Here is a 22,155-nt window from a genome sequence, read left to right as displayed (position 1 = left end):
TTCAGTGAGAGGAAAAGAAAAAAAAAAAAAAAAAGGTCACCAAGACAAATTTGTTTTGTTTCACCAGAAACCTTCCTCCAGCACAACTCAGGCTCCAGATTCCTGGCATCTGGCAGGCAGGCAGACAACCTGGAGGCCCTGGGGCTGAAAGTCCGATGCTCAGGCTTCTCAGAAGCTCATATTTCCCCAAAGATTTGCTTCCAAGATAATGTGCAAAGTTTGAGGTCTTCTTCCAAATAACAGAAAAAAAAATCTGCAAGATAGAGATAGTATTCTTACTTTTCCACCCTGCCTTACCCTAGTCTCTTCCTAGGATTTCAGATGAACAATGAAAGTGTAGGAAGCAATAAAGGGATTTTAGTCTTGAATATTTAAGATCCTATTTTCTCATAGAAAACTAAGAGTATATTCAGACTAAAATCATGCATTTTGCTGCCAAAAGCACCAACACCAGTAATAAATACTCTGTAGATAAGGGAGAACTTGGGACAATCATGATGTATAAAGAAGGATGGAGCCTTGTGCTCCATTTTTGCAGCCTTTGCAAGGCAAATAAATCTTTTTTTTTTTTTTTCTTTTTTTTCTTTTTTTTTTTCCAGAGTAAAGAGAAATAAAAGTGCTCTTTTATGTACTCATTTGAGAAAAATATTGCTTAAGTCTCATGGATTGTGCTTTTTTATTTTTTTATCTCTTTCTCGTGGATTGTGATTTTTTTTTTCTCTACCTTCTGAACAGACATCCTAGTCACCCCACTCAGTCAAGTGGGTGACTGAGGGATTTTAGAAGTAAATTCTTCTCACTCTATTGTTTTTTCACATGTATGATCAGAAAGACAGACCATGAAGTCCAAGCTATACACCTAGCAATTAATTTCCTGGAATGGGATTAAGGAGATGTAAATGATGGTTGATTTGGTGAAGAGAAGTGTGGAAGCAATTCGCTTGACAATGCAACAGGAAAAAGCACATTCAAAAAAATCACTGAGCTCTGCTCAGGCTAGAAGGGTAACGATCAAAAAGTGGTCTGCAGTTCATGGACTTGACACAAAAGGCACAGAAATCAGCTCTTCAGTAACCTATCAACCAGAGCATCAGCCCTTCCCCCAAAATGTCAGGGATGTTTCTGTCAATCAATAATGCTAACAGATTTTGTTCCTGGCAAAGTTTATCAGCTGTGCTTATCTCTAGTCTCTTTTCTCAAGACCCATTTCCTCCCTTTGCCTGTGGCTATTCTAGTTGCAAATGTAAATTATTGGAAAAGAAGGAGAAAAAAGGAGGCCCACTTTCTGTAACTCAGCTGTAAAACCAGCAGCTCTGAAAGACTTCACCTTAGGTTTTGATTCTGATGAAATAGTGGCTATGGATTTTATTTTCTTGTACAGCATTTACTGTTGTTGATATAGCATTTGAAAATTGGAATGAAATGTTGTCTAGTTTCACTCTGCCTTCTGCCAAAAAAATTTGATGCACAAGCTGGTTATTCCATCACTTCTCAGCCCTACTCACTGTCACCTCCTGCAAATGTAATGTATCAAAAAGAACAGTTGGTTCCCTTTCCACTTTTCTCTAGTGACAAAGACAAAAGAAGCTGTACCGCTGCACGCCTAGCCTCCTCTTCTTTCAGTGGTAACCAGCATTTAAATTATTACATTTTAGAGCTTGAAGGAGAGGAAAGCTTCAAGGAAGATTCTTCCTTTATATCTGAGAATCCTGTTGCTATCAATAAATCATTCAGGCTGCTATTATAATCCAGAACAATAAAGTGGCATCACTCCTAAACACAAAAGGGCGTGTGAAAGACTAGCAGAACAAAAGCAATAAAGGAGTCATTAAAACACCTAGAAGATAAAGTGCTTTAAAATATCTCCCCAAATTTCCTTGTGGCAAGACAGTGATTGGACCATAAATCAAAACTATTCTTCTTTAGGGAAAATTTAAGGAAAAGTCAGTGAGTTTTGTAGCTATACTCATCTAAAGAAAAACTGCAGGTTTTACAGTAATGGGAAAAAGCAGACAACTAACAGATTGCTACTGATTATTTCAAATGCACTCCTCTTTCCTTCCAGCAAGAATAAGCCAGTAAGCCTTGTTTTTAACAGAAGCAACATAAACAGAATACACCAGTAATTATGTCTTTCATTTGATTCACTTTTAGCTTTTCCTGTTTTATTTACATTGGTTAAAACTAAAACAGTGAATTGGGTTGGAGGGATAAATTGTTTCTATTTTAAAAAATAACATTGACCAGCACATAGAAAAATTTTCATGTTATAAAGGATTTGTAAAGCACCACAAAAAAAAAAAAAAAAAAAAAGGTTATTCACAGCCAATAACTCTGTGCCATTAAGTGCTACTTAGTGAAAATAAACAAAAAACAAAGACTGTTCAGCAAGTGTTTGTTTTGAAGTCTACATAAAAATCTATACTCTTCATTGCATTATGAAATTCTGAAATCTACCAATTTCCACATTGTCTCCTGCCCCTCTATCAACTTCATCGAAACATGTCCGTTGTTTGCAATAACAAGTAGGATGAAAAAGCCTGTAATAAACAACAAGAAAAACAATACCTAACACCAGACAGAGAATAGTTAAGATGCCCACAATTGTAAAATGTATTTCCTTGACAACCAAGGGTTTCCAAAACCAATATACAAGCAGAATGCCTACAGTTACAAGGGTGTGAGTAACATAATAAATAGAAACAGGAACTTTTGTTTTTCTCCCCTTTATGTTAAAAAAGGTAAAAAGCAGGACGATTCCAATGATAGTTCTGTACAGAAATTCCATCTTCTTAGACTTGCAAAATGTTGTGTGTTGTTTCAAAGTCCAGGCAAAACCACAGCTCCAAAGAAGTATCAGCAGAATTACAGAACTTCTAGCACTTAGTAGAGTGACCAGTGAAATACTGAGTATCCAAGAAGTGATGGTAAGCAGTTTATAGAAGAGATACACCAACTTGGAAAGTACACGAAATCTGTCTTTATCAGGCAGAGATTTTCGTAATGATATCTGATAATCAACCGTTGAAAAGGAAATACCACAGAAAGACATAATAATGGCAGCATCTAAACAAAACACAAGGATAAGTGTTAGACCTATTAGAAATATATTTATTTTACATTAAAATTTCTGAAGTTTTGAACAAGTACTGACCAAGTTCATGTTTCTTTGCACTTTCCTTTTACCAACATAATATTTCCTCCATGCTCCTGAACAAGTCACCTTAATTTTAAGGCTCAGTTTAGTTGCCTAAATCTAGGCATCTGTTGCCATTTGGGATCTCTTGCTGTTGCTGGTTTCACCAAAATTTTGTGTCATATTTGTCATTTCTGTCCATGGGTGCCTTAGAAACTCCCAAGGTATTGCAAGAAAAAAGCCCATAAAAACTTTGGTTTCAGAAACTGATATTGAGGCTAGGATGTTTATATGTAGGTACCTATAACTGAGACTTGACCCTTCACATGGTCATATTTAAGATGAGGTTCATCTAACCATTGCATCTGAGTACTTATTAACTCCATGAAAAAACACTAAACAACAATGTAGGTTTTTCCATTTGGTTAGATAAAATCCAGCCCTGAGCAGGTAAATGTCTTGCACATATTGCTGCTAGCTTCAGAGCTGAAAATAGTATAGCTGCTCTCCTGCTTCTGAGATTTAAACCAGTATCTATTCCTCATACGGCATTCTGCACTGCTGGTGCATTTTTTTTATGACTCTCTCCCTTACCTGTAAAGCGTGGATGAGGATAGTGACAAGTCACAGGGCTGCTCTAAATATGTTACCAATTTCTAGATGTCCAGTTAGCCATTTTAAAAGAACTATAGGCAAGCACACACTAATGGTTCTAAAATATATACGCTAACGATATTCAACAGCTTATTCTCAAATGATGTATCATGTTTACATTAATGACTTGGTACAGTGAAACCTTATTTCCATGAATTTAGCAGAATGGATCATCTAAGAGACAGAAATTATAACTAAATGCAAAGCAATTATACAACGCAGTGTATGTTTTCCAAGGTACATTTAAAATTTTATACAATAACATGAGTTATCTTTTTAGGTAAAATACTCAGCTTTCAAATCATAGAGAAAGAAAGACTCACATTGATAGAAATTATGGTTTCTGTGTTCCATGAGTACATAAATCTGGACAAAAAGCTGTGGTGTGGTCTCCAGAAAAGTCTTGAATATCCTGAGCATGTTAATATCGGTCAGTACATCAATGGCTTGTTTTTGAATGAAGTTGGGATGGTCTGTTTCTGATACATCTCCATTGCTGTTTTGTTTAAATGCAGCTTGGCAGCCATACTTCAAAGCAAACCAATACCTATTAAAAAGAGAGACTTGATTAGACTGTTTTTTGAAAGCATGACTCTATAAAATTATATGGGCTAACAAAGACTTTTCCCATTTCATTCTCCATTCACATTTTTTCTTTGAATGTAGTCCAATACTTTCTACTAAGCTAAGATCTAGTCTGATATCTGTCTGGTATCGGTGATATCAGATAATCATTTATGCCCACTGATACTGATGCAAAGTAAAAACAACTAGAAGAGAATGAGACTTGCCTGAAAAAAAGATTACAATTGTTATTTTGTTAGTTTTTTATTTCTTAAAAGATAACGCATTTCTGAAAATTCCCTCAGCATCTCTTCTCAGTCTATATGAGATACTCATTTACCTTTTTTCTATCCTTTTAAGGGAATTAGTGAATATCCAGCTGTGAATATCCAACTGCATATAATATAAGACTATAACCCCCAAGGATAACAACTGATGAAATGCAAACATACAACAGGATTTTTGGAAAAAAAAAAAAAAATTAAAAAATTATCACTCAAACATTCTTTTCTAAATACCCAGGAAGACTTTAATTTCAGAAAATTACTGTCAAGACACAGATCTCCTGGGACTACAGATTCTATTATCTGAGTAATTTTACAAGAACAAGCCATTTCCCTTAGCAAATGAGTGCACCTGAAAGACTTTTAGAACAATTATGGTTTATTTTCAATTAAGACTAAATTAAAATTTCCTCTAAAAGAGCAGAAAATGTAAAGATAAATAGAATTAGTTAGTCAGTTGGCTGGCATGCATTATTATGTCTAGTAAAGAACTTTTTCTAGTCAGGATTTCTCTAATGCCATGCTTAGAGATAAATAATTCCTAGCTTTGATTCCCATTTTCAAGGCCTTTACTTCGGGCATGAAGGTGGGCATAGCACCTCACAAGGGAGAGTACAAATAATTTTTAATCAAAAACCATTTGATTACGAGAGGAACCAGCTCTTGTTCGTGATAATTTTTACAAGCCGTGTTTAGGAAAACAGAACAATGTCCACTGCCTGATGTAGGACCAGAACTACAGCTGCTGCAAATTACAGTATTTCCACTGTCCCTCATGGACTCATACATACACTCAGCCATGGGGAATGGTGTGGTTCATTGCACTAGTGCTTTGGAAACCAGAAGTACTGTGTAATGCTGTCTATAGTAGATGAGATTGGGGCAACTCCAGAGGAACAGATTCTCACAGCTAATGAACTCTTGCCAGCTGAACTGTTCTCACCCTGAACCAAAGCAATGTTTGATTTCTTCTTCCAGTTACCTCATTTCAAGTGATTAGTAGCACTGGCTGTGAAGGTTGTAGACTAGACCTTGTAACTGAAGCACTGTAATAGTCACTGCCATTGCTAGTAATGGGACATGAGCTTCATACTGACTTTGCAAGGCCTCAGGACTCATGCTTGTCAGGCTTGTTCTGTTTGAAGTTTTCTTGACTTGCCTGCAATTTTGTTTTACTTGTTTTAGCTACACCAAGCTTGCTTTAGCTTGTATTTGCCACAGGAAAAAAAAAAATAATAATAATAATAAAAAAATCTAATTGACCAGTTGGCTCTTTTGTTTGTTTTTGTGTGGTACAGCCATACTTTCATATGGGTTACAGTTACAAGTAGATACTCTATCTTGAATGATATATATATGACTATCATGACAACATAGAATCATAGAATCATTAAGGTTGGAAAAGACCTCCAAGATCATGTAGTCCAACTATCCCCCTACCACCAAAAGACATGTCAGAGTATAGAGTAGAGAGTAGAGTAGTATAGAGAAATATAGTCCTGGTTTGATAACAGAGGCCTTGAGATGCAGTGCAGAAAAGTAATGCATAGCACGGCTTGGCATTGGAGACAACAAGGCTGTAAACTACTCATTAAAACTCACATTCTGAAGTGCTGACCTAGAGACAGGTGAAAGTTGTTTTAGGGGTAAAAAAGCCAGCAAATAAATAGCATCTAACATGACTTAAAGGGCCCATAGATACTAAATTTTGATGTATAATAAGCTGCAGATAAATTAAGAGACAGCAAAGTCCAAATGTAAATATACAAAAAAGTCCCAAAGGGAATCCTAGTGTGAAGAAGAAGCCATCAACTTGAGCCTTATATTCCTTCCATCAAGACTCCAGAAACTGGTAACTGTAATACCCCCTTACACCAGAATGAAACTGCTGAGCTCAGGATCTAGAGGAGTAGAGGACAAGTGAGCAAAACAGCAGAAAAGGGAATAGGAAGCAAGAAATATGTATAACAATTCTAAATGGATTACTACTACTGAAACTTTTTATGCATAGAAGCATTTTTTCTTATCTAGTAATAAATGGATCCAGACTAATAATGATTCTTGGAATAAACTACTGAGATTTTAATCATATAATAATTTATTGGCTTTACAAGTAATGTATTTGCCTATAAATAAAATTTTGAGCCTAACAGCCTTCAGACATCACTTTCACCCTTATTTCTGCCTTTGCATTTCCCAGATCATTTGAACTTCTAATATTCTTCTCCAATGAACCCATTTGGGCTACATCCAACAACAAAAGCCATCCTTCCTCAAGAAAATTCACTGTTATTCAGCCAAATTTTCTAACATCATAAACATTGCTAAAGGTCTTCCCTCTTGACAGAAGAATTTAGTCATCTAGATGATGAAGACTGCATCATTCATTAGGATTTGGTTTTAGGATAAATCAAGCAGAACATCACAGACCATCACTAGGTTATCTCATACATTTGTGCAAGTCTGCAAACATGCAGGCTATGCCCTTAGCCTGGCCCCTACTTCCATTGCTTGAGACTGCATCCTAGATGACTTCAAGATTCGTGCTAAAGTGCTGTAGATTCCCAATTCCCTGGTTGTTCACAGGAACACAAATACTAAGAATCCCATGAAACTTGTACAGTTGCATTTCCTTTATGCAGAAAACAGTATACAAGTGATCATTTGACACCCAGATCTCATCCCAATTTGGCACTGAAGCACAGTCCCCTTTGCTCACTGCTCAAACAGTAACCTCAGCTCAGTACCTCAGTTTTGAGTACTTAGTACCTCAGTTTACTGGAGGAGCTCAGACAGATTCCTGGTTCCTCCAGATGTTAGAAGTTTAACACCTTCACCATCTTTAAAGACCAAAACCCTTGACCCCAAGGGACACAGTGACAGGGGCCCTTCTGTTGCTACAAGTGAAAGAGTCAGGATTTGCAGGTCCTGGGTTAAGTGCATACTAGAGGAATCATGATTTATTTCCTGGAATAGTAAGCATGTTATATGTAAAGCGAGAATTTCCAGGCTTGCAACCTGGAAGCATCAGCAGAAGGTGTTAGGCAGCTATGCCACCACTGAGGAGCCTTGGAGGAAGATCTTTTGTCCTTCTCCTGACAGAGACTCTACAGACTGTAGCCCTGACACTCAGGCTGCACTCTGATTCCATCAGCTGGCTCTAGATCCATTATTTACTCCCAAAGGAAACTGTTTTCTGGTTTTATGCTTTTGTGTATTTATTTTACTGTTTTCTGAGTAATCTCCCATAAGCAAAGAACTAAACTGCTTGGCAAGCCTTCTATAGCTTTTTCAGTTTATAAAACAATTAGGATACCAAAACATCTGGTTCTTGCATTGGAGATGTAAACATCTGGAGAGTTTATAATGTTTTCAAGAAAAAACAATTGGGTAGACCAATCTGTTAGTTGTCCATGGACTCATTCACCAGAGCCTGTGTTTGCCTGTGAAGTGAAAACCAGCTGCATAAATTTTGAGCTGCAGAGCTCACAGCTGAGACAGCAGATGATATGCAAGGCAAACAGCAGACATATTGTAAAAAGAGTATTTCATTTGGATGCACAACTGAAATCACCTGTCAGTTTTCAGAAGCATATTCCTTCTAAGCCTAGCATGGTATACTAGGTTTCTATTGTTAAAAGAAGATATGCTATAGTATTTTTCACTAGCAATAGTTACTTTGGTTAGTCCACTTCTGACTTTGAATATTGTATAAAATACATCGTTTTTTCTGTAAAAGTCCAAATATTTCCATGACGTATTAAGCAAGATGGTGTTCCATGAGCTCCACATGTCTCTGTCACTCACTGTAGTTCACTGTGACAGATCTTTCATTTTATAAGGACATTTTGAGCTTATACTCCCATTACCATCTGCCCATTTGGTAAGCAATATTTTAGGAAGGACCTGTAGTCAACTTTTAGGCTTAGCATTGGACTAGTGCATTCAAAGCCACAGGTAGAGTTCATTCTGTACTAAGGGACAGGTCAGGCTCCAGTATTCTCTATTTGTCATGACCACTATTCACCTAAACACTGCACCTGCTCTGAACCCATCATCATTTTATTCCTACATTAATATATCTATTGCCATAGTAGCATTTTGTTCCAATATTCACAAATTAGAAGAAAAAAAAAAAGAAAGAAAAAAAAAAAAAGTTAAAACTATTTAAACTATTTCACCTGGAATAAAAAAATGTATTAATTAAAAATATTTGATTGACTACATACTTTAGATAGAGCTACATCTTAAACTCAAGGTGAGATGGGCATGGTTGTGTGTCAATAATACAGACAAATTGCCATTTTGTTTGCCATTTACTTTTACCCTCTCTAAACTCATAAAAGATTTTTTTCATTTATTAAATATACAAACTACTTGGAAGACAAAAGAATGAAAACAGATTTCTTTACAACTATAATTGTCATATGCGAACAGTAAAAAATTATCAGTGTTTCTAAATATCATATTCACTTTGTTAGGGAAAAAAAAAAAAAAAAGTTTTCTGCCCTTGTAGAGTTGCTTTGTGGAGAACAGATGTTAGGACGCCTTGTTATAAACACTCATTTAAGCACAGATCAGGTGTCTCTGTTCTTGAGCTGCTCCTACAGTTTCCTCATCATTTCTTAAGGGATGAAATTTCCTTGTATTCTCCTGTAACATTAGGAAGGCTTAGGCTCTAAATGTGACTGGAAATTCACAAATGTGACAGCTACTTGTTTTTGTTACTTCATGGCTTCAAACATCACGGGCAAGCTGTCTTGACAGTGCTTCCATGTCACCTGCTTCCTCTTAAAATTTACACTGCAGTCCCTGTACTACGGTACACATCCCATCTCACTAAACTGCACTGATGAGAGTTTGGGTGCCAGTTGGAAAGTCATAGTTCCATGGAAGGAGAGAGTGAGAGAGACCTGGCAGCAACAATTGTCTCTTCTGAATTCTGGTCAGGCAGTCACAGTTCACAGAATTATATAAATCCTTAATCAAAGGGAATTTCTTCTCTGCTGCACATTAAACCTAATCTTCTAAGTATCAAAAGGCTTGGATTAAGTCCAGGAAACTGATGTGACTGTCAATACCTTAGGGCAGAAAAGTTTTCTTAAGAAAACGTGAGCAAGTACATATTATTCTATGATTTCTAACTCACTTAAAGTAGCATTACAAAACTTCCACTTTAATTAACTCTGTACCACACTGACTTAATATTTTAAATACTTTCCTAATTACTTTGTCTTGCAGATCTTCTTGTTGTACACAAAATTGCTGGAGGCACATTACCAGCTTCAGTCTTTGTTTTTGATCCACTCAGTTTGGGTGTGGTTTACCACATGCGAAAGCTGTACAAATATAACTGGACATCATCTAGCTCAACTACATTTTTCTCATCGCTTTTTTTTTTTTAATGTCATGGAATAATACCACGTTTAACAGAGCACTTGCATTTGTTCTGATTTCTTATATATTTAGAATTCACCTTTAAAAATATGCAAAAAAATCTTTTTCATCTGCTTCTTTTTAAAGTAGGGCATCATGATCCTTCTTTTAAGCATCAAGAGACATAATAGCAACTTTCACTATCACAACTGTAGCTGCCTCTGTGGTCTGCTATTCTGACAGAAAAGTTTATTACTTGCTAAAATTTAGTCTTCCTAGTGTTCTTGACTGATGTTGCAAATTGCTAGAAGTCAGTGAATTCACACAGGGTCACATGAAAATGTTTCTTTTTTCCACATTCACTGACTGTGTTATCTTCTTAAGGTCAGTTATTATGCTGCAGCCTGTTCTTAACTCTATTGACATCGGTGGGACCCATCTATATGGATCAGGATGAAAATAAATTTAGTCAGTGTGGCTAATACATGTACATGTACTAATGTACATGTATTTAGGTGTACTAGTGTACACCTAAATTTTGTCTTGAAAAGCTCCTCTCAGAGAATAACATTTTATATAGAACATAACTATTATATATGGAATAATTTTAATTTTTATTTATATATTGTGCATAATGTTTCTATATTTTATGTACATATGTATTATGTTCATATATGTACACACGTGATTTCAATATTTATAACTTAGCACTGATAGTGTGATTACAAAACCTGAAGAAAGGAAGGGAAGAATGGAGGGAGGGAGGAAGGAAGCTTGGAAGGAGAGAGAGAATTTAGCAAGGTGTATTCATATCTTCCAGTTTCAGGAATTCTAAGTTCTCTGGCTGAGTCAGTATTTACAAGTTAGGTCCCTGTTTCCCTCTTTGGTAGGTTGGAAAGATATGTTCCTGCCCCAAAGTACAACCTGGTGAGGTTCACCTTAATAATTATGACCTGACTTCTGACAATATCTGTTTTGACTGTATTCACTATAGAAATAAGTATAGAAATAAATACTCATTGTCTAAATTTTCTGGATGACGAAGGAGGGCAGGAAGGAAGTGCACGTGAATACACCTAAGAAAAATGTTATATGCTTCCTATTGAAGTGTATAACAGCTGATGACCAGGTACAAGCACAGGTGTCAGCTTGCTGTTATCAGCTTATACTTTACTGTATGCATTATCAAACTGATGAATTTTGAGGAGTGGCTCAAAGAGTTTTGTAATTTATGTATGTCAAATTGGATTTTTTTTTCCAACTGTAAGCAGCAGCACAGGAGAAAACATTATTTGTGCAATAGAGAACAGGTGACCAAGATGGCTACACTGCCACTGCGAAGGGCAAAATTATGTTTACTAGATAACAAACCTCTAAAAGAAGATGGGATTAATTGTGGGAAAGATATTTGGAAATTATAGAAATTCATGGTAAGATGTATTCATTGGAAAGCGTAAGAATTAATCTATTAAAAATATGTGTGTAGAGGTAGTACTTTGAACGGATACAGCTTTTTAGTCAAGATTACATAACCAAGAGTTGAAGATGATCAGAATTTGGATCTGAATCCTAAAATTTCACGTTTAAAGAGAGGTCTTAAAGATAGGCACAAATCAGCAGGAGATTTTAGGGGAAACCTGGGTGTGTAACATCAAGCCAGAATTACAGTCTGATACAGATTACAGAGAATGATATCATAGTAGAGAAAGAGGAAGAAGGGAGGGTTACCATATGACACTGTAGTTTCTGGCTTAACATTGATCATCAGGTACCAGAAGCTGAGGTCAGGGCTTTAATTTACTTTGGAAGAAAAAAATCTCAATGGGGAAGGTTTGTAGGCAGCAAAATAAGGATGGCCAAACCTGAAGATGACGAGACTTGGAGATGGCCAAAAAGGAGTAGGCCACAGTGGGCCCAGAGATATCCCCTCTGAAAGGCAAAATCTGGTAGTGTCCCTGTGGCTGGGTGTTTGTACATCTCACTTCACAGAATCACAGAATCACAGAATTTCTAGGTTGGAAGAGACCTCAAGATCATCGAGTCCAACCTCTGACCTAACGCTAACAGTCCCCACTAAACCATATCCCTAAACTCTACATCTAAACATCTTTTAAAGACTTCCAGGGATGGTGACTCCACCACTTCCCTGGGCAGCCTGTTCCAGTGTCCAACAACCCTTTCGGTAAAGAAGTTCTTCCTAACATCCAACCTAAAACTCCCCTGGCTCAACTTAAGCCCATTCCCCCTCGTCCTGTCACCAGGCACGTGGGAGAATAGACCAACCCCCACCTCGCTACAGCCTCCTTTAAGGTATCTGTAAAGAGCAATAAGGTCACCCCTGAGCCTCCTTTTCTCCAGGCTGAACCAACCCATGTCCATGGATTTGAATACAAATCCATTGGTGAAACTGAACAGGGATTTATTTATTTTTTTTCCTTTGAAATATTGTATTTTAAGATTTTCTACTGCCTGACATCAGAAAGATAAAACCTGGCAGTAAATACTTCTCTGTGAAGTCTAAGACTTTAGAATTGTAAGAGGAGTAGCAGAAAAGCAAAGCTGTTGGACAAAAGGAAAAAAATGTATATATTCAGAAGTAAAAGTTAATTGTTGTATGTAGAAACTTCATCATTTTCCTTAATCCATGATAATATAAGATGAATGAAACATGTATACTAGAGGATTTTTTACATTGGCATAAATATAGGAAGTTAAAAGAGGCATTTTAAATAAGCATTTTATTAAATGCCTCTGAGGAGTCTATATCTGCTCAGGTTTATTGAATGTTACTTACACAAAATGATGGAAATTCAGGTCCTCAGGACTTTTCATCAAAATCTTTCAAATCAGTTTTACAATAAAAGTAAAATCTTAGCAAAAATGATCTCTATAATGATAATTTTACAGTAACACCACCACAGAAGCTAAAGAAAGAATGTTAAACATATGGTATCTTAAACTACTCCTGGACATGCACCTGTCAGGAAACAAAGGTGCCTGTCACTATAACTCAGTCCCTGCAGTAAGCATTCTTACTTAGTATTGAATTACTCATTTCTTTCCCAAATTCTGGTGGTTTTCTAAGTTTTGTTAGAGTTTTGATTTCACATATTACCTCTTACTTCAGCTATGTAACTTACTCCAGCTAATGTAACCACACAAATTATCTTCCTAACATCACTTTAAAAACCTACATTTCTTTATCAAGTACAAGAGTACCTCTCTGTAAAGCAATCTTATTAAAATTATCAAAAGGATGATGAATCAAATAGAATATTATCAATAGGTCAAATGAAAACGAAAAAAAAATCTATATTTCCATCAAAACCTGGCATAATTTACTCCTGGCATAAGCAGACAAAATTTATTCACTTATGTGGAGTAGTAGTTGTTAATGCCAGCAGTGTTCCTGAAGCCATATTAACATAATAACCTGGCACTGGGATTTCTTTATAAACTGGCTAAAAGCAGTATGATTTCTCATTTTAAAATAAAATAAAATAAAATAAAATAAAATAAAATAAAATAAAATAAAATAAAATAAAATAAAATAAAATAAAAGTGCTTACCTTATAAAAATTCCACAGTGAAAGAAATGAACCAGAAAAATCCATTTGAGCTTCTCAGGATCAGTACCTTCACAGTCATTTTTAAACCACTGATAACTGAATATTTGAGTTATTAGTGATGAAAGACATCTAAAACTGATTATTAATATAGCCCAAGTATATTGTCCCTTATAGAAATATTTACTGGCTACCCAGAAATCCACTCCTATATCAACTATATAAATTATAATTCCACAAAGTAAAAAAATAAAATTCTCCTTGGTATACTTCATTATGTGTTAGATTGTTGCTGTTGTCATTCTGTCCTCATTTCATGTGAAGAAAGTCAGATTAAAAGTAAATGCTTTCTTACAACAGAGTCTTCTTCCTGATGATAACGCTTGTTCATTGTCCTTTATGGAAAAAAAAAAAAAAAAAAAAAAAAAAAAAAAAAAAAAAAAGTTGGTTGCATATTTTTATCATGGCAAGCTGAATAAAAACCAAAGGACTTCCATTTTTCTGTGTTCTTGAATTAAATATTAAACTAACTTCATTGATGCATGTCTATTATGGAGAACATAAATCTAAATTGTCTAATTGTCTTTTTAACTGGTTCACTCATTTTTCATTATGGGTTCCTAAACCTAAGAAGAAAAAGGAAAATCATCAGTAACAATAATTTATTTTTAAATTATCATACTGCAATTTAAACAAGCAAGTACAAAATGCAGAATGTACTGAGATATCTGTGAAGAATCAGTGCCAGAGAAGCTGTACCTCTGAACCTCCTGAGGGCAGTCACTCTCCCAACCATGGCAATTCTTCTCCTTCTCAAGCAGCCACTGAGACAATTCTTAAAAGTAGCAAAATACTAAGAAAAAAGCTTACCCCTACTAATTTTTTAAAACCAGTTTAGGGAAACAAAAAAGATCGACTCCTTCCCAGTACTTTGACTTCTGAGTGACTCCGTCACTGTGCACAAAAGACTGAGGGAACTCCTGTCTTGGGTACACACCACTGTATCAGAGTATGCGTCATTAGGTCACCTCCAGCTGGGTGACTGGGCTTGTGTGCATACATCTCATAGTTTTACTTTCCGAGTTTGTTTGTCCTGATGCAGCAATGCAGTGCTGAATTGGATTGCAGTTCTCCTGTTAAAGAGACTTGGAAGGACTCAGGCCTGCTCCAGTCTACACCTCTTTGATAAACATCTCCCAAGCTGTGTGAGTAGTAGCTACACACAGATAACCTAATCACACTAGCTGCCACAGAACAAATTTGTTCACAGTCCAAACCTATGTTTAGATTGCCTAACATTGTAAGGGTCCTTTTCAGACCTGTACTATTTGGCAGGCGCTACAATGAAGTACATCTTTGTCTCATTCAGTTCCACTTTTGCTAAGATGTGAACATTAGAACCACAGCATCCACTGTTTTGTTTGCATTTCTTAGGAAAAATTCTGCTGGCAGAATTTTTCAAAGAATGAGATGCAGGACATGCCAAAGCACCAGGTTTGGGGTGATGCCTCCACCAAAGAGCATCAGGCAGTACCCTGAGAACAGCTGTGCCAAGGCAGACAGGGCAGGGCAGGCAGAGACAGGTCTCATGGAGTTTTGTTAGTTTAGGCACACTGCCCCTGAAGAATGAAATGACACAATCAGTTAATATCACACAAACCCTTGGAAAGGTAATGACTATTCTAAGCTTCTGTTGACTGGGCTTGTCTACACTTTGACTCAGGTACAAATCCCAGAAGGGAACCTAAGCTCTTAATTTCCTGAAGAAGACAGTAGAGACATAACAGCCTAAATAGATGCTAGGTCTCTAAACATTCTATTTTCTACTTCAATTTCATGTCTTGGCCCAGAAGAGGTCAGTCAGGTCAGGTGATATCACAGCTGGGATAGCTGGAATCCTTTAATTGTCCTTTCCTACCCTCTCAAAAAAATAAAACAAAACAAAAACAGCACTAGTCTTTTTCAAATCACTGATGCAATTTATATCCAACTTACAGTCAGATTCTAGGAAGTGAACGTCAGTGAACTTCAGCATAAACTGAACTTTGTCTTTATGAATGTTTCTTAATCTGCAAACTTGTGTATGAATCATCCTATGAGTTGATTAGCAGTGTTTTTTCAAAAAAAATCCAAAGAAAACTATTTACTCTGCATACAGACATGTCAATCAGCAACTTGATGTACCACCTTTTTGTGATAAGAACATTATGCATGGTTTTAAGAACAGACCAAAAAAAAATGGTTCGCTATTTGACTGTTGTAGAAAACATGACAGTAAAAGGCAAGTCAATGACTGGATCCAAACACTCTAAGGTTCATATTTAATAAGTAATACTGTACTGGACATTTGAGTGGCAGAGAATAGCCTCTGATTTTGTACCTGGCATGAATAACTAGGGTAACTGGATTTCTCGGTCTTTACAACCTCCCTATCCTTCTGTGACAGAACACTTCACAAACAGGAGTTAACTTATTGCCTTATTACCCCTAATGAGAATGGAAGTTTTACAGACTCCATCCAGATGCTGAAACAACTGCATGGAGAGCAGCTGGGAGCCAGGTGATTTCTACCTCTGACACACAACCTGTCCAAACAGCTGCTATGCTGTTTGTCTCCAGTCATGTCTGGTGGCACAGAAAGCTATCAGGTAAGCTGAGACTTATACAGAGACTCGCAGGTCTGTATCCCCCAAAGTGCAGTCCAATGTCTTAATTCCAAGACCAAACACAAATGCCTGTTTGCAGGTGCATATGAAATCTCTGTTAAAGATCTCAGCTCTTAATATCCCCTACATTTGTCCATGACATCACTTCAAAGAGCAGCATGGTCTCATGCACCAGGTGGGGTACAATTAAGTGTTACTAGAGAGAATGCCTTGTATCATTGCATCATTCACAGTTATCTGGTCCCCGGTCTGTTAGCCAACATAAATATGTGTGCTCTAAAAACTACAATAATTTTACAGAATCAGTTTGTGGCAAAGCAGAATCAACAAAATGCTACTAACTAGACTTTCCATTCTCACGATCCTTTTCAAATACTATTTAAAAATGCAGACTTACCTTAATACTGGCCCTGGATAATTTGATTTTTTACTTTAAAAACTGTAGATTTGTATATTCACAGGTTTTCCATCCACACTTTTATAAGACTTGCAATCTACGAAAAGTCTAAGGGCTACTGACATAACACAAACAGAAACTAAAACGATATGCAAAGCATGTGACACAGTTAATGATTTGCTACCTGTCAATAACTTATTCTTTTGAATGTATTATAAAAATTATATTCTAAAAGGTAGGTTTAGAAGTCCCTGTCTCTGTTAATGTACTATAAAATTTTCTTCAATAAATTTATTTCATACTTTGTCCCTTAGAGGGAAAAAAATAGAAAAAATGTACCAATGTCCTCCAGTATGTGTATATATATATGTGTGTGTGTATGTGTGTGTGTGTGCTTGTTCAAACTTAAAATTTAGTTTGTTACACCTGTTGAGCAAAAGCTAATAAATATTTATGGAAATGTATACGTATATATGTGTGTTTTTATATGTGTGTTTATATATATATATATGTATGTATATATATATATATGTACATTTATGTAGCTCGGAGATTTATGGAAAAAATATATATATGAAAAAAATATATAGTTAAAAGATACAGTAAAATACACTTTAAAATATTTGTGAAAAGCTTTTCTGTGCAATGATATGTGAAGAGACTGCATGTGTCCAGGGGCAAGTGATTAATTGTTTTCCTCTGGTAAAACTGCAGGTGTTTGCAAGAGTCTGTTCCAGCTGTGCTATCATTTCTCAACACAACGTTCCTGCTACTGAGAAAATCCAGAGCATGTTTAAATGAGCTGCAGGGTATGATGAGCAGGTGTTGGGATTAAGCCTCTCTGATTGTGCTGCACAGGATGATACAAGCCCTCAGCAAGAGCAGTCTATAGCTCTTCTAGATCTTAGGACAGGAAATATAATCCTACCAGTGTCTTCATGGGTAACGTAAGATCATCTCTTGTCCTGTTTTGTACTCCCTCCTCTATATAGATTAGAAACATCCTAGTCCTAAGTGGTTTTTGCAGTGCCTGAAATTTATTACTATTTTCAGGTCAGCACCTTAAGAATGGAACCTGTGGATTGAGAGATTTTTCCAAAGCTAAACAAAACAGTGGCTGGACCCCAAGCAGTACAGCAAAATTCCTGGTTCAGTTGTGGGACAATGCATTCACTGCCTTCTGAAAACCTGCTTATATGTATATAAATATTTTTATGTACATTTATGTAGCTCAAAGATTTATGGAAAGAAAAGAAAAAAAAAAAAAAAAAAAAAAAAAAAAGCCTGGAGAGAAGGATCACAGGCCAGCAGGAGAGCACCTGGAGAGCAGCACTCCAGCCAGTAAGGCAACTTCATCAGAGAGACTCAAATGTCTCTCTGCTAACACACGTAGCATAAACAGAAGGAGTTAGACATGTAGACTGCAGGGCTATGACCTCATTGGTATTGTGGAGATGTGTTGGGATGGCTCCCGTGACTGGAGTGTTGGAATGGAAGGATGCAAGACCAAACAGACGAGGTCCTCTATAGACAGATAGAAACAGATGAGAAGTAAGCTGCAATATAATAGTATAACAATATAATAGCAATAACAATATCATTCTCTGGTAGAATTTACCTTTTGTGGACAATATTTCCTTCAACATTGAACTAAGCTCTTGCAGCAAATTGAAAGTCAAAATATGATGCCAGTGTAAACCTATGTAATCTTTTCCAAGAAGTACAAAAGGGATACCTCACACCCATTTCTTGTGTTCCCCCCGGACTTCCATAAAAACCACCAGAAGGCATAGGGCCACTGGTTCTTCATAAACTTCATTTCACTGGGAGCTCAGTTGATGAGACTATAAAAGTAGCTGTAGACAAAACAAGGCTGTGGCAACCTGTCTGTGGACTACATTACCTACATTTAGCAGTTTTTACCAAGACTGTCCCTCTCCATGAGTCTGGGGCAGACATGAAAAGCAGGTGACCTCCAGTAAACATTGATTTCTTTTAAATTATAAAAAATCTCTAGCTATGTAAGTCAAGTATTATCATTCTTTTCAGTATGAAAGAATTTTTGGTCATCTGAGATATGCATTCTCTCAGAATGATAAAAATACATATAAATTTGCAACATAGCAATAAATACATTATATAATGAGTTTGTTACGTAGTTTTAAATACTTATAATTCCACCTCAGCATTTTAAAATTTCTAAGAGGCTTTGCAAGCTGTTTGCCCAAATGGTGAGTAAGCTCCTGGGGCTTTAAGGGAAGATGTCTTAAATCAGCCAAGTCACACACTCACTGCTGTGACCTTTGTTATTATTAAATAGATGACACAAACTCTATACTAGAGAGAGAGAAAAAGAGAAAGAGGTTTACGCATCTGATCCTTGGACTGTAAATCAAGCAACTTGAGCTAAATTACTGGCTGGATGATTTATTTGTTTTCTATCTAGACTTGCCATTGAAGAAATCACATTGTGACAAAACTCCTACGGTATACAGCTTGTTATTTGCTTCTAAATGTAAATGGAAGGACCTTTTTTCTCTGCTTTAATTAGTGTTAACAGGACATTGAATAGTATATATTTGGAATAGTTGACTTTTTTTCAGACATCAGAAATTAAGATCTTCACTAATACTAGCATAGAAATAAACAGGATGAAATGCCAACCTGCAAAAAACAGACAAACAACAACAAAAACAGGATTTCTGGAGATTTATTGTGTAATTTTCTCTTTACATTTGATGTTTAAGCTTTGCAGTCAATGAATATTTTTGGTGCTGGTATTAATGGATGTTACAGGAGTTAATGCATGGCTCGAAACAGTATATTGGTTGAGGACTTCAGTATGATAGCTTCCCCTGTTTCTCTATAAGTTACTCCAATATTGTTGTACAATTTATCAGTAGTTTTCTATCACCACTGCTAATTTCTATGCTGCTACATCAGAACCCTCAGCCACCTGTTCAGCAAACACAAAAGTTGAAACTGTATGGCATACATATGCTCTGAGCAGCATTAACATATCGATTTTTAGGAGAATCTCATAGAATTACAGAACAGTTGAGGTTGGAAGGGACCTCCGGAGGCCATCTGGTCCAAACCCCTGCTCGAGCAAGGCCACTCAGAGCAGGTTGCCTGGGACCATGTCCAGGCAGCTTTCAAAGATCTCCAAGGAGGGAGACTCCACAGCCTCTCTGGTCAACCTGTGCCAGGGCTCTGTCACCCGTACAGTAAAGTGCTGCCTGGTGTTCAAAGGGAACTTCCTGTGTTCTAGTTTTTTGTCCTGTTCCTGGGCACCACTGAACAGAGCCTGGCTCCGTCCTCTTTGTACCCTCTCTTCAGGTATTACTGAAGACACATTGCTGACATCTCCCTGAGCTGCCTCTCCTGCAGACCGAGCAGCTCTCTCAGCCTTTCCTCTCACAGGAGAGGTGCTCCAGTCCCTTCATCACCCCTCCCCTCCCCCCCCAATAATCTCCAACAAGCCAGATGGCCACTGGCTTTCTACATCTTCCACACAATGTGGACAGGCAATGTAGTCATCATGTTATGGCCTACATCCCCCCATGCAAAAGCTCCTTTGCTTCTATTTGGTTTAAGGTCTTTTTACTTAACTCTACCAGGTATTAAGCATAAAAGCACAGTGAAACTCAAAGAAAAATACTGTAAGTACCAAGAAATAGATGCATATCTTCCTAAAAATATGTCTTATAAATAGCAATGAGTTGTATTAAAATAACATGAAAATCTACCAACCAAAATTCTTCTCAATAAGACTTTCAGACACCACTGCCTAAGAAGATGATATAACTATCTCAAAAATTGTTCTTTGTACTACTATTCAGTTGATTAAATTACCTCAGAATTACATGCTTGTGCTTAGATCTATTAGACTGTTCCACAGCCACAGTGGAAAAGCATTTATCCCCAAGTATTGTGCCTGAAAGGGGAGAAAGACAAGTGCCAGGACTCAAAGATTTCTTAAGTGCTGAAAATATAAACAGTGGCATTGTGGGATTTCCAAAATTACCATACTGCATTTCATGTATCTAATAGTTGTAGAAAATTAATCGTACATCAAATAGCATATTGAATATCACCAGCAATCTCATTTGAGGTTTATTGAAACACAGCTTCTTATTATTTTTATTTATTTATTTATTTATACTGGCTAGTCTAACATTATCTGATTCAGAAAAAAAAAAAAAAATCCCTCAAAATTTTTTATTAATAGCGTAAGACAACAACTTAACCGAAAGAATAACTTAAGGCAATGCACTCATATTTCTTTGTACCACATTAGAGAGTGTAATAGCAAGACTTTCACTATGTCCCTATTATCCTCTGTTTTATAAGAAACATCAAACTTGAAACTGGTAAGCTTGTGCAGGAAATGAAGACGACAAAGACGACAAAGGAACCTGGAATTAATTCTCCAAAGGCACCCACTGCTGCCACCTACAGACGAAACAAATTCAGAGCTCCTACCCAATAATAGAAAATTTATTTTACTACACCATATTAATTAAGAGTAGTAAGTATTCCCCAGGCAACAGGTCTACATTCTCCCCCCACCCCCCCCAAAAAAAAAAAAATAATAATAATAATAATACAAAAACAAATCTGTGATGTTAAAAATAACTAGTAACTTACTACTTCTCAGTTACCAACTATATGGAAAACTTCAGGTAAATCATTTTAGAAATCTTCCTAACATTTTCAGAATTTTCTTAGAAGTAGGAAACCACTGAAATACTCAATTTAGTTTTGCTTAGCTAGAACCTTCATTTAACAGTACAGCAACTGGACTTTACCTAGTGAGTGAAAATGAGTTGAATATACCACCAAACCAGTATACATATGTGCTGTAAAATCAGCACAGTGGGGTACCTCAGGACTGAGTAAGTTCAGGTCTAGTCACGATTCCTTATAAAGCAATAGACTAGGAAATTATATGAAAAATACTGAAATATTGTGTATAAAGGTATCTTGTTTATTCCGGTAGCACACATGCACACAGAAAGGCCTCTTTCCTTCAACCTAAGGCATCCTTTTCTGCTGTCTCTATTTCATGATTCGATTAGCCTGAAAAATAATAAATAAATATATTATATATTTTTTAAAACAAGGCAACATCTGGGGAGGAATAATTCAGATAAACCAAAGAGCTCAGCTTGAAGCCCTAAAGATAGGGATGTCCAGTATCTGCACTGTGGTTCAGTTGCTGTCTATGGCTTTTCTGATGGCTAGCAATTAACAACTGCAATCAAAGTCTATGCCCAGGAGCAGATATTTTTAATTGCTGCACGATACAGGCCTGCACAACATGCTGCCAGCGAGCCTCATGTGCATCACAAAACAAATTGTCTGAACGGGTGACAGCAAAGTAATGCATACTGTTAGTGTAGCTGAAGGGCTGGTTAGCACTTTTAAGTGTACTAACATGCAGCTAAATTCACACTGATGAAGTGGCCTAGAGGCAAGCACACTGTTGGTGCCTGGACAGATGCACTGC

General features: G+C 36.6%; 1 protein-coding gene across 1 annotated transcript; it reads right to left on the bottom strand.

Annotated features, from left to right (window-relative positions):
- Nucleotides 1-2,148: 2,148 nt before the first annotated feature.
- On the bottom strand, nucleotides 2,149-18,434 carry XKR9 (XK related 9; the record flags this gene model as incomplete). Its single annotated transcript, XM_084510920.1, has 5 exons — nucleotides 2,149-3,066; nucleotides 4,114-4,337; nucleotides 13,584-13,679; nucleotides 13,936-13,950; nucleotides 18,379-18,434. 5 exons carry the CDS (start codon nucleotides 18,432-18,434, stop codon nucleotides 2,429-2,431), a joined length of 1,029 nt encoding a protein of 342 aa, XP_084367046.1. The 3' UTR covers nucleotides 2,149-2,428.
- Nucleotides 18,435-22,155: the final 3,721 nt, after the last annotated feature.

Source organism: Aythya ferina (assembly GCF_964211825.1).
Source record: "Aythya ferina genome assembly, chromosome: 2".
Taxonomy (NCBI): Eukaryota; Metazoa; Chordata; class Aves; order Anseriformes; family Anatidae; genus Aythya; species Aythya ferina.
Note: the sequence above shows the minus strand (reverse complement) of the source record. Positions and strands in the feature narration are given on the sequence as shown.